The sequence below is a fragment of the Saccostrea cucullata genome, unplaced genomic scaffold (genome assembly GCF_032062105.1).
Source record: "Saccostrea cucullata isolate Sc308-1 unplaced genomic scaffold, CSIRO_AGI_Scuc_v1 ctg184, whole genome shotgun sequence".
In the NCBI taxonomy this organism is placed as follows: Eukaryota; Metazoa; Mollusca; class Bivalvia; order Ostreida; family Ostreidae; genus Saccostrea; species Saccostrea cuccullata.
Genome location: NW_026926406.1, coordinates 89,264 through 102,164, shown reverse-complemented (window position 1 = coordinate 102,164; position 12,901 = coordinate 89,264). Strand labels below are relative to the sequence as shown.

Sequence of the window (12,901 nt, the reverse complement as noted above, 5' to 3'; positions counted from 1 at the left end):
GGTGGCAAATTTTTCAAGTTAAATTATTTATTTTCATGTCGGTGAAGGACATATTATATGTTTCTAATAAGATCAAGGACCGATTATTTATTTTCTTCTTCAATGAAAAAAAGTCTGACAAGTCCAAAAAAAATTAAATACATATAAATAAATTCAGGAAGTACTATAATTCGTGAAGGTTTAATAGCACTAGACATGATGTCAACTGAGGACAAATTACTTATTTTCAACATTTTCGAGGACAGGTTATTTATTATTTCCAAATTCTGATACCACTCCCAAGACAATTATCATGTTTTCCTTTCTTAATCCTTGTCCCAACAAGTTAGCGTATCCGAGGTCATTTAAACAAGCGTTTTCTATCTATAAGACGATTTACTTCTCTTGAACTAAATAGCTTATTTGACTGAGAAACGTTAAGAATAAAGGCACAAACCATTTATATTTTGTAAATACATAAGATACGAAATCATTATAACAATTTTAAACGCTTGTCAAGAATAAAGGCAACTTACATATATCCACGTCAATGTTTGAATTGGATAAACAAACGTATATCATATTGATTTATTAGATCTTAGTTATAACATTTGTAAGTATGTTTTTATGACTTTAAACATTAGCTCTTTCAATAACATATTAAATCTCTGTATTCCCACGATGATAATGTCAATAAAATGTGGACGGTTCTCATGTGAGAATTCACATTTATGTGTTGAGAGAGAGAGAGAGAGAGAGAGAGAGGGGGAGGGAATATACAATTAAAACACACTTTCGTCTTTCTGCTCTCAATATCGGAAGGAAGGGGGGAAGCTCAGCATATAACCATTGCAGAATTTTTGAGACAGAAATGTCTCTTGTGTGGTCTGTAATGTCATCAACGAAATTAAAATTAGGCAAAAAATTCACTCTTTTACGGAGATTTGATAAAAAGTGGGACGTATTTCTGTTATTCTGTAATACCGTCGCCATTAAGCAGGCAGTGGTTATGTATATTTTTATTTATTCACCAATCAAGGGCCTTCTGGGGGCATATACAATTAAGAGACAAACAATATAATCATTATTATAACAATGCAAAATTGATATGATCCTCACTTGTAAAAGTTCTCAGCTGATATACAGGGTAGTTCACAATGAAATATTAGCATTACATATAATATAATAATAATAATAAAATATGAAGAAGATAATAATAAAACACAAGCCCTTTATACTGCAATGACCAGGCGGATAATACCAAACGAGTACATGTAATCAAATTATTATTAATAATAATCATATTATTACAAAAAGTGTATATATTTTGTTGGCCAACATGATTGTAGCAGTCTGGAAAAAATGCCAGGTTGCCTTCAAACTTTACATCATGGCAGTTCAGTTTCAAACCATTTTCACTTCAGTAAGACCATCATGGCAGTTCAGTTTCAACCCAATTTCACTTCAGTAAGACTTGTGTCCATGATACCCCTACAAACAAAGAAATAACTTAACCATGTTCACAAATTTTCCTGATAACAACGTAAATGAGTCTGGCAATGGATGTCTAAGAGCACCAGTGTAAGCGCGTGTGTTATTAACAGCAGATGCGCAGCCTAGGAGAGGTGTGTTAAATATAGATATAGGTATATTACAAAGATGTAGCATTCGTGGTTTTTATTTAGAGCTTGCCTTCAAAGCATTTCAGTATTTTTGCTATATTTCATTTGTTTTTCCAGGAAAGGGACGGATCCAGGATTTTCAAACGCATATGGGGTGCCGATGGGGTTTGTAGTTCAAAAAAAAAATTTAAAAAATTGTAAATTTAGAGGCTGATACACCTGAAATCCACAAGAAAACATGCATATTTCTATTCTTTAAATATAACATATATAAATATATATATATGTGACTAAATAAAAATTTTTAAAGATGATCTTATTTTTTTTCACGGATTGCTTTCGAGCCAATAAAGAAGAATTGGTGAGATGATCGATTTACAGAAAATGAAACAAAAGTTGAGACACAGACACGATTAATTTAAGTTCAATTTTCAGAAATATAAAAAGGGGGTGTTGCAAAACCTGGATATTTATATCGGCTTTTAAAATGATTAATTTAAGTTTAACTTTCAGTTCTAATGATATTAACTTTTATTTTCATACCATGTTTTGTTCATACTTTTTTATTTTGTATAAAACTGACATTCAGGTAGAATTATGACCAATATTTTGACAGCTAATATGACGCGAACACGGTAGTAATTTTTTCGTATAAGCTCTCACGTCAATTCTTACTGGCTATCATGTATACATTGGAAAGGGGACCAGGATTTACAGTAGAGACGTTCATTGTATTTTAGGTAATCCGTTCTTAATCCCTTCCTTGCAGTTTTAAATATAGCGTCGTGTTTTAGAAATTCTTGATAAACTTTATATCACAAAAATTTCATAAGTTTTGTTGTTATATTTTTTTCCATTACACATGAATATGGTTCATTGGTCATTGCATGTACGTGCATTCATGCTTAAATGTAAAGTTAATATATAACAATCAATGATCTTACCTCCTTTTAATGTATTACTCCGTACATTCATTTCGTAACTGGCAAATCGTTTCTGGTTCGATTTTTAATTTTATAAAAATTAATTTGTACAACTGTGTTTTCGAGAAGAAGCGCATTGTCTGTACGCGTTTTCTTGTCGCCACTTCAACATCTGATTTTTTTTTATGGGACACAAGATGATTTTAATTCAGCAATAAATTGCTTTTTTATGTTATTTAGTACTGGAATTAATGTTGCATAAAAATATACTAGTACATACCCGTGTAAGCAGGATTGTAATGTCAGTCTTTTTTTTTTTCGGCCTTTAAAACAATCCAATGCAAGAAAGACATCTTTTGTATTCAATGTATAAATAATCAAATAAAGTACGATTAATATAAATGTTGATATGTTTTAGTGATGGTAATGGAAGAGCCACTAAAATCTATACAAGGTATTGATAAGCGGCGTTTACACTTTGATAAACAATCGCGGTTTTTTTAAGAAAAGAAGGAGATAATGTCCAGTGGATTTAAATATACACAATATATTGAAAATACGCTTACCTGCTTATGGGACAATCTTCACGCCTTCTCTAATTTTTTTTCTTCTAAATTTATTTATTTTTTATTTTTTTTATTTTTTTTTCTGTCGGGGTCGATATGCTGACAGCTGTTGAAACAGTACAACAGTTGTTATAGTAGAGATGTCGGAGGAACGGCAGTGTGTTTTATTAAAATCGATTATAGCGATCTTTCATTGATGTATAATTAGTTTGTATATACCTATTAACAAGAAGACCAACTAAAACAAAAGGATTTTTTAATGATACTTTATTTGAGCGTTTCATGAAACATGATATAGTGTAAGACATTCACAAACCATATTACAACAAATTAAGGGATCAACAAATGAATAATTTTTGCTACTGTTGTTAATATAATAGCTCTTCTCAGGCCTGAACCTGAATTTCAGACTAATTGCTAATGGATACTTTCACACCTTGGACAATTCGATCCATGAATTTCCAACATCTAAGTCAGATTTTCGACCAGATTTTCCCTTCTTTAACTTTGGAATTTTCATTTTGATATCCAAAAGTTTATTGTATATTTTTTTTTCACGAAAAAACACTACGTGTGGAAGTTTTTTGTGCATTTATGAACTATCATGCTAGATTTTTTTTGCATGAAATACTGTATATGCTAGTAGCTGACCACTCTTAGATTTAGTTACGTTTTTAAAGATTTAGTTACATCTTTAAAGAAGCTAAAAGCAAGCGTTCCTTGGAACACTCTAGTAATTTATGTTATACGATTTAACATAACTTGGAACAGTTTACGCTATAAACCGCGAAGCCCGTTATGCAAATTATCCCATGTTTCAAACTATCGTTGATGCCCTGGCGTACTCTTCTATGCTTTAAATGTCCCACTACATCATGAGCTATGTAGCGTTATGGTTATCGCGTTATAGTCTCAAAGATACAATATACCCCGTATTTTTATTGCTAGAGTTCGAATTCCACGAATACTATCTTAAATTTAAAAAAAAAAAAATTTTCTCTTAGAAAAGGTTTGTTGTTCATTATTTCAATAATGAGAACTTAATTTAAATACTGAATTCACACACTGAACATGATTTTTTAAAATCTGAAGCTATATTCATTCTGCGCACCTTGTTCTCCCATCTTCTTTGAACTTTCTTCTACATCATTTGCATTTTTATGAATTTAATTATGCTCTTTATTGGATAGAGGTGTGTGTGTTACAAGTCTATTCTTTTTAGGTTTAGGTTAAAAACATTGGGTCAGTAGGTAGGTGGAAAAAATTTCCTCAGAAATTTTTAACATCAGTGCTGAATTTTGAAATCTGTAAAAAATGAAGGTATTGATGCAAATGAAATAACTGTTGGCAGGATTATAAAACAGAAAAAACAAAAATAATTGTTTGTTTGGGGTTCAAAAAAAGTTCTCAGCCGGGCACTTGGAAGCTATTGGGTCGGGAAAGGCAAACACTTTTTTTAACAAACGACCTTTGACCTGTTATATCAATGGTTTTTTCCCAAAATCTTGAAACATCACAAAAATTATTAGTTCTTTAAAATATTGTAAGACAGATATGTCGAATGTTCTAATATATATTTAATTCTTGTTTATTTTGATTGGAACCGGAAGTGCTTCAGTAAGTTTTTGCTTGACTCTATACTTCCGGCTTGTAACTTTGAAAACACGATTAAACCTGTTTAAAGCTCCCAAAAACGGAAAGCGTTTTTTCTGGCATGCAAATGGTCCTTCAAAGACAACGGCAATAATATTTTCAATTTCGTTGTTAGAGAGCAGGCACCATGCATGTTTCATTCCCAAAACCACCTTATCTATGTCGTCAAAATCTTTCGGCATTGACAATATCACCAATACTGTGCGGCTTTTCTTAATATTCTCATACAGTTGCACATCCCAAGTACCGCCGACGTCTTCGTGAATTGGTGGAACAAAACACTCGTACCCATTTTGTCGAAGATGTCTAAAGATGTCAAGTGAGTACTTAATAATATCTGAATTTGTATCGTCAAAAAGAACATAAACATCATAGCAATAGTTTGTGTTCTTCTTTGTTCTAAAACGACTCTTTATTATGATGGCATCAAATCTGAAGACTCGGATCATATACATTGCCATCAAAGCTATAGCAGGAAGGAGAAAAAAAGCAAAATAATTTTCGTCGAATTCATTTTCTATACAACTGTCAAAGGCTATCTCAGCACGTAGAATACCATGTGAGTCTGTTTGACACAGTAGAGGATTTGAACTATTGACCTTTGACCCTAACCTCCATGCTTTGATCCATTTTTCCTGACAACTACACGGCACACTGTTTCGTCCAAACCAGACCTTACTAGCATCAATGTCTGCAAATCCTCGCGTGAGTTTTGGTAGACTGTGGTCCGTGAGGTATAGGCTTTCCAGACTTTCTAGCCTGGAAGGAACTGTGTCAGATATCTCCGTGACTCGGTTCCCAGATAAGTCTAAGACACTGAGGTTCTTAAGATAGTTAACTGGTATAACATCTGTAATCGCGTTGTTGCTGCAGTTGAGTTCTATGTTGTAAATAGTTTCAGGGAGATACGTTGGAAGACTTGTAAGATTTCGATTCGAACAGTCCACGATCATCCGATATCGACTAGGTTGCTCTATACACGTACAGACAGACGGACAAAAATTTTGTTTTTGACACACAAACATGTCTAACAACGCGGTATCATTAAATACATTTAAAACATTGAAATTCTTCAGATGCTCTGGAGAGGAACACGTATATGAATCGTCGTTTGGTAAATGATAAAATCTTCTAAATACCTCTATTTCTCCCGACATCAGCGCTCCTAAATTACAATCACAAGGGAGAACTAGCTTCTTAAAGGTAAACCTGCCAGTGAAATCATACTTGTATAAATTTCGGAGGGACGAAACGCTAGATCCAAATATCAACTGGATAGGATGGTGGTTTATTGTAGAGTCAGCAAGTACCACCTCCCCACCACCATACTTCACTCCTGTTTTTAACATTGTTTCTTCTTTTTTCACAAATGTTATATTACATCTAACCAGAGTAATGTTACAAAACGCTCTACGCTCAAAGTAGACATTAGACACATCAAAAGATAAGAAAGTATTGTCTGATAAATCGGGGATATAAATTTCTGTACCTGCCGGATTGAACGTGTTTGGTTCTATAGTTTTTATGTTCGTATTGGCTAGAAGAAGAACACGCAAGCTAGGCATACCAGAGAAAGTTTCATTAGATACAACCGAAATGGGATTTTCACTTACATCTAAAAAGTCCAGAAAATTCAAACAGTTAATTCCTTCAATACTTTGTATTCTGTTTCCTCTTAGGTTCAGAGTGACCAGTGTGTTGTTAAATTCACACAAATTGTCTGGTAGCCTGCTCATTCTCTCATTTTCATGGACCAGCCAATAAAATGAAGAAGAGTCATTTCCAACAATGATCGATCTTCCAAACGTATTTACGTACTCTACAAACAAGGGGAGATAACTTATATTTGGATCCAGCTGCCAGATAGGTTTTCCTTCACAAGCGCAGCATCGGTCGTAAAAGGTATCTCGAATAAAACAAAAATCCGGACAGAGGACGTTCGGCTTTTCCGGTCCAGTTTCCGATTTCCAATTATGGAAACCTGTAATGTTTGCTCCAGAAACAAATGAAAGCTGAAGAATGAGAGTTAATTTTAAAATATCCATTGTATAAAAACGTTCTAACACAAATTTATACCCATCTCTGTACACTTCACCTCTTCTCAAGGAAATTTAAAGCATTAAGCTCTATCAGAAGATTTTAAGAGTGAAAAGCTTCCCTCTACTTCCTCTGATACGCATTTAATTTAAACTCCCGATATTTTTTAAATGTTTACTTTAGAATACACTGTTCTATTAACCCGATCATGCCCCCGTGGATTTGGTAAATATCGCGTTAGCCACTTATCAATTGCTTTGTAATTATATTTGCTCCTTCGAAATTACGTATCAGACATTGAGTAAGACTAGTTTGACAAACTAATTAAAGTACTTTTAACAAAATAAATTATCGTTATTTTCATTATCAAACAAAATACATTTTTAATGAATATTAATGAATTGATTAAAAATAATAATGATGAAAAACAAAACAGAATCAAACTAGAGCAAAGCTTGTTTCAAAGCAACGAATAGGTCTTCCGACAGATGGAGGACCTTTTTTCCCATTTCATGTCATTTTCAGTAAAAATATCATATAATGTCATGATAACACTTATTTAAAAAAAAAACAACTACAGATTAGCCTACTAATACGCCCAGCACTGTTCTTCTTAATAAAGATCTATTAAAGCATATAAATTTTTTATTATACAAGTTACATGACATACAGATGAAAGATAATACCTAAGGATGGCCCATAAAAGCTTTTTTAAAGATTAGCCTATTTCTAATGGAGTCCTTAAATTACAAATATCTCAGAAACAAAAAAAAAAACAAAACAAAAAAACATTTATAATGGAATTTAGGCAGAGTACATTGATGAGTATTATGGCATAAAACTTTGAAAAATCACATGTTTCTAATCACACATTTTTACCTTAAAAAATATCACAATTATTATAAAATAAAATAAAATGGAAATAAAATTAGACAAGCCTTCACGTAGTGTCACTAGCTATTGTAGATAAAGAGATCTTAAAGCTTTCCTAAATTTTTGTGTTGTATTCATCTCCTTGATCTCAAGTTAGTGGCAGTCTTTAATAGCATTATAGAAAATCATGAAGACTCTTTCCCTATTATCTTAGGTTTATGAAAATTCTTTTTAGTTAAATCACATTATGTTTCATTACACTTCTTGTAGTACTATTATTCAGTAAAAAATGAATATGCAGATAATCTGGTGCATTTCAATTATATATATTTAAAAAATGGTTTAATCTTAATTGATTAAATCTATCATCCACTCAGAACATATTCAGAGTTAAAATATTACCAGAAATACTCTCTCTTACAAAAAAGGCTCGGATGATTTGTCCAAAATGTAGAAACACATAGTACTTAAGTCATACATGAAATATACAAAATTAAAGAAAATTAAACAGCTGGGAATTTTATTGGTCTTGGTGTGTTTGCACTTCCTTTAAATTCAATTAAAAATCATTTTATACTACAGTGTATTTCTTATTACTTCAGGGAAAAAGCTTCATTTTCCGACTAATTCCGGTTTATACAGGAAGTTTTTCCGATGATTGTTTTGGTTGATTATCCACGTAAATAAGTACTAAACTTTTTTACGAAACTTAAATTTTTCATCGTTGTAGACCGGAAGAAATAGATGCAAAATTAAAACAAAATTATCGATAATACGAAGAAATTTTTTTTTTTCATCCCTGACTATATCACTGGTCACGTGATCGGGAGGCCCGGATTCGATTCTCGTTCGCAGCGCCGCGTCAAACATAAGACTTAAACATAGGTAGTGACTATTCCTTCGTCAATCACTCGGCACTATAAATGAAAGTCACGGGTCTTTCGGATATGACCTTAAAAACGTAGGTCCCGTGTCACGGTAGGCGTTGGCACGATAAAGAACCCCCACTGATCAATGGCCCTGGGTGCCGAGTATAGGTCTAAATTTGAAGCCCTTCACCGGCAAACGGTTACGTCTCCATATGAGTGAAAAATTCTCGAGTGCAACGTTAAACAATCAATCCCTGGATATATCATGATTCCATCTTGAGTTGTTTATAAGAAAATGTCAATTGGAAAAATGAAAAGTGGACAAAAATGCGACCGGAAGTGATTTTAAAAAAATGAAAAACAAAGATCTGGAGATATTAACAGAATGCATCATCCTGGCAAAACATCTGGAAATCTGTCGAATGGTTTCCGAGAAAAATCAGTTTTACAATGAAAAGGAAATAATAAATAATAGGAATCTGGACAAAAACGAACATACATGTCCAAGAACGAATTGGATGTCTATATCGACGATATCGACAATATTATGTCGATATCGTATCGATATCGATCATGATGAGCACTATTAATTTGAAATACTTGGTACCATATATGAGACTTTGTGCTACGTCGATGTCGTCGACAATACCATGACGATATCGTATCGATATCGATCCTTTTTGTTGAATTTATTTTCACAATGAGGTATAACATAATTTTACAAGGTCACAAGTGATGTCAAATTCATTCATTATTAGCATGAATATGAAATTAAATTATGATAAGGAAAGGGTAAGCGGTTGTTATTGTTTTGGATTAGGTTAAAAGTAAGATGTTGGGTGATGGTGAAAGTTGGTAATATGTTTTAACAATCATAATTCGATATTGATACGATATCGTCGATATCGACGATATGGACAGTAGGGTAAACTAATTAATCAGAAAGTAAATATGCACAACCGTTGCATGAAGAAACAGAACTTATTGTCATGGGATATGTTAAAAATAAAGATTTTGTATTGGGGTGAAGGTTGGTGAAGTAATATATTTTAACAATCATACGATATCGACGATATTGATGGCAGGTACAATCTTCGTAAAAGTAAAGTAATTAAACATGATAAATAAACATACAAAGTAACAGGGACGGTATTTATAAAGAGCTGAGCAAACATGATTCGATATCGAAGCGACATCGTCGATATCGACGATATCAACACTACAGGGAAAGTTTTAAAAAAAAAGATAGTTTTCAAGTAACACATGTTAATGCAATACAAGTATTATAGATGGAAACCATAATTCTTTGAACAATCATCATTCGATATCGACACGATATCGTAGACATTGACAGTAAGTAAGACTTCTTAAAACAGAAAGTATTGTAATAAACACACAAGGATAGAGAAATGTTATAGTAAACTATAAAAAAATAATGTGTCGATATCGTAACTACATCGTGTCTTGGACATAACTCAAAACGAAAAGGTCTTCCGAAGAAGGAAGACCTTTTAAAAGAAGTATGCAATCCTCTTCTTGTTGCTCGCGTGACACAGTGGCTAATGCGGCTGCTCTAGAGTTGCGGAGTAAGGAGTTAATCCTTACTTCGTGAGTGCAAATCCCAATGCGATCTTAAGGTCCTTTGGATGAGACAATATAAAACGCAAATCCATGGAAAACAATGGATGCTGGCACGAAAAAGAACACTCGATGCACAATGGCCCTAAAACCGTGTATTGTTTAATATTTGCAGCTCTCCACCAGCAAGTGGTTTGTCTTCTTACGAGTGGAACATTTTCAAGAGGGAAGGTAATTTAAGCAACAAATAAACTAACAAACGACCCTCTTCTTTTCATCTAGCTCTACACAAAATAAATACGCGATACAACTCGTTAGAGAAATCATATAGTAAATTTGAGTTGAAAATGGAACTCTTCTTTATGATTTTGATATACATCCATAGTGATATATATATATATACAAAAAATAATTAAAGCGTGAAAGAAAAAAAACCTTAGTACAATAATATTGGTAAATGCCAATTAGCTTTTTTCTTCTGCATGATTTAATTGGTAACACTTGAAGTTAAAACATTATTTTGTTTTGACCAAGGTTGTGCATACATTGTAGCAGCCGCTTATGCTAAAATTCTGCTTAATGATAGAATATCATTGAGGGTTACAACTTAATGCCAATTGTCATAAATTACTGCATTACTAGTGACATTCTTAACCTCTAATGCTAAATCTGTGCTTAATGAAAGAAATATTATATAATTTTGCAATCTTAATAATAAATTGTTCAGCTGTTTTATCATAAGCGGTTCTACTGTGCATCGTAGAATTCTTGATTGGATTGTGGAGTGATATAAGTCTGATTTCTTTATCTATTCATGGTTGGGTACTGGCTACTGAAAAAATATGCATTCGTTTGGTCATCTTTAAAACTATATTTGTTTCCCTCTTCTGTCAAAGCGTTTAAAAAATTGGGTAGGTCGGTTTTCTTTAAATTTTAAACATCAATGATGAATTTTGAACTCTATATAAGTGAAAGGTATAATTGCAACTGAAACAGTTGTTGACAGGATTAGAAAGCCCAGACATAAACAAATCATTTTTGGGGGTTTTATACAAGGTTCGTAGCTGTGAAATTATGAGCCATTTTTTTTTAATAGGGCAAACAGACATTATTTTTAGACGGCCTTTACATAATTGGCTCTTCCAAAACTTGAAGCATCAGACAAATAATTGATTCTTTGAAAAAAAAATATTGTGAGAAAGATGCCCAATGTGTAATTAATTCTTGGTTGTTTTGCTTTGAACCGGTAGGGCCTCGGTAAGTTTTTGTTTGATTCTGTACTTCCGGCTGGTAACTTTAAAAACACGATTAAACCGGTTTAAAGCTCCCAAAAACGGAAAGCATTTTTTCTGGCATGCAAGTGTTCCTTCGAAGACAACGGCAATAATATTTTAAATTTCATTGTTAGAAAACAGACTCCATGCATGTTTCATGCCCAAAATAACTTCATATATGTCGTCACCATCTTTTGGCTTTGACAAGATCACCAGTATTGAACGGCTTTTCCTTATATTCTCATACAGTTGTACTTCTCAAACATCGCCGACGTCTTCATGAATTGGTGGAACAAAACACTCGTACCCATTCTGTTAAAGATGTCCATAGATGTCAAGAACGTACTTAGTAATATCTGAATTTGTATCGTCAAAAAGGACATAAACATCATAGCAATAGTTTGTGTTCTTCTTTTTCCTAAAGCGATTCTTTATTATGTTAGCATCAAATCTGAAGACTCGGGCCATAAAAATGGATATCAAAGCTATAGCAGGAAGAAGAAAAAAAGCAAAATAATTTTCGTCGAATTCATTTTGTATGCAATTGTCAAAGGCTAGCTCAGTACGAAGAATACCATGTGAATCTGTTCTACAGAGTAGATGATTTGAACTATTGACCTTTGACCCTAATCTCCATGCTTTGATCCATTTTTCCTGACAACTACATGACACACTTTTTCGTCCAAACCAGACCTTACTAGCATCAATGTCTACAAATCCTTGCATTAGCTTTTGTAGACTGTGGTCCGTGAGGTATAGATTTTCCAGACTTTCAAGCCTGGAAGGAACTGTGTCAGATATCTCCGTGACTTGGTTCCCAGATAAGTCTAAGACACTGAGGTTCTTGAGGTAGTTCACTGGCATTACTTCTGTAATCGTTGGTGCAGTTTAGTTCTATGTTGTAAATAGTTTCAGGAAGATATGTTGGAAGACTTGTAAGATTTTGATTTGAACAGTCCACGATACATTTAAAACATTGAAATTTTTCAGATGCTCAGGAGAAGAACACATATACCAGTCGTCATTTGGTAAGTGATAAAATCTTTTAAACATTGCAATATCTCCAGTCATCAGCGCTGCTACATTACAATCACAGGGGAGAACTAGCTTCTGATAGGTAAACCTGCCGATGAAGTTGTACTCCTTTGTATTTCGAATCGAAGAAATGTTAGATTCAAATATTAACTCAACAGGGTGACGGTTAATTGTGGAGTTAGCAAGTATCACCTCCCCACCGCCATACTGCACATTTGTATGTAAAGTTGTTTCTTCTTTTTTCACAAATGTTATATTACATCTCACCAAAGTAACATTACAAAACGCCCTTCGCTCAAAGTAGACATTAGACACCTCAAATGATAACAAAGTACTGTCTGATAAATCGGTGACGAAGACCTCTGTACCTGCCGGATTGAAAGTGTTCGGTCCTACAGTCTTTATGTTCGTATTAGCAAGAAGAAGAAGACGCAAGTTAGGCATACCAGAGAAAGTTTCATTAGATACTGCTGAAATTGGATTTCCACTTAC

The 12,901-nt window shown here is 33.3% G+C and overlaps 1 protein-coding gene across 1 annotated transcript in view; it reads right to left on the bottom strand.

The window, feature by feature from the left end:
* The window catches only part of LOC134271606 (uncharacterized), a 33,105-nt gene extending 20,867 nt beyond the window's left edge, over positions 1–12,238 (bottom strand). Inside the window, exons 1-2 of the mRNA XM_062753806.1 lie at positions 12,073–12,238; positions 4,991–6,562 (exon numbers count right to left, since the gene is read on the bottom strand). Of these exons, the coding sequence (XP_062609790.1) occupies positions 4,991–6,562; positions 12,073–12,238 (1,738 nt within the window). The remainder of the gene's footprint in view (positions 1–4,990; positions 6,563–12,072) is intronic.
* Between the last annotated feature and the right edge of the window lie 663 nt (positions 12,239–12,901).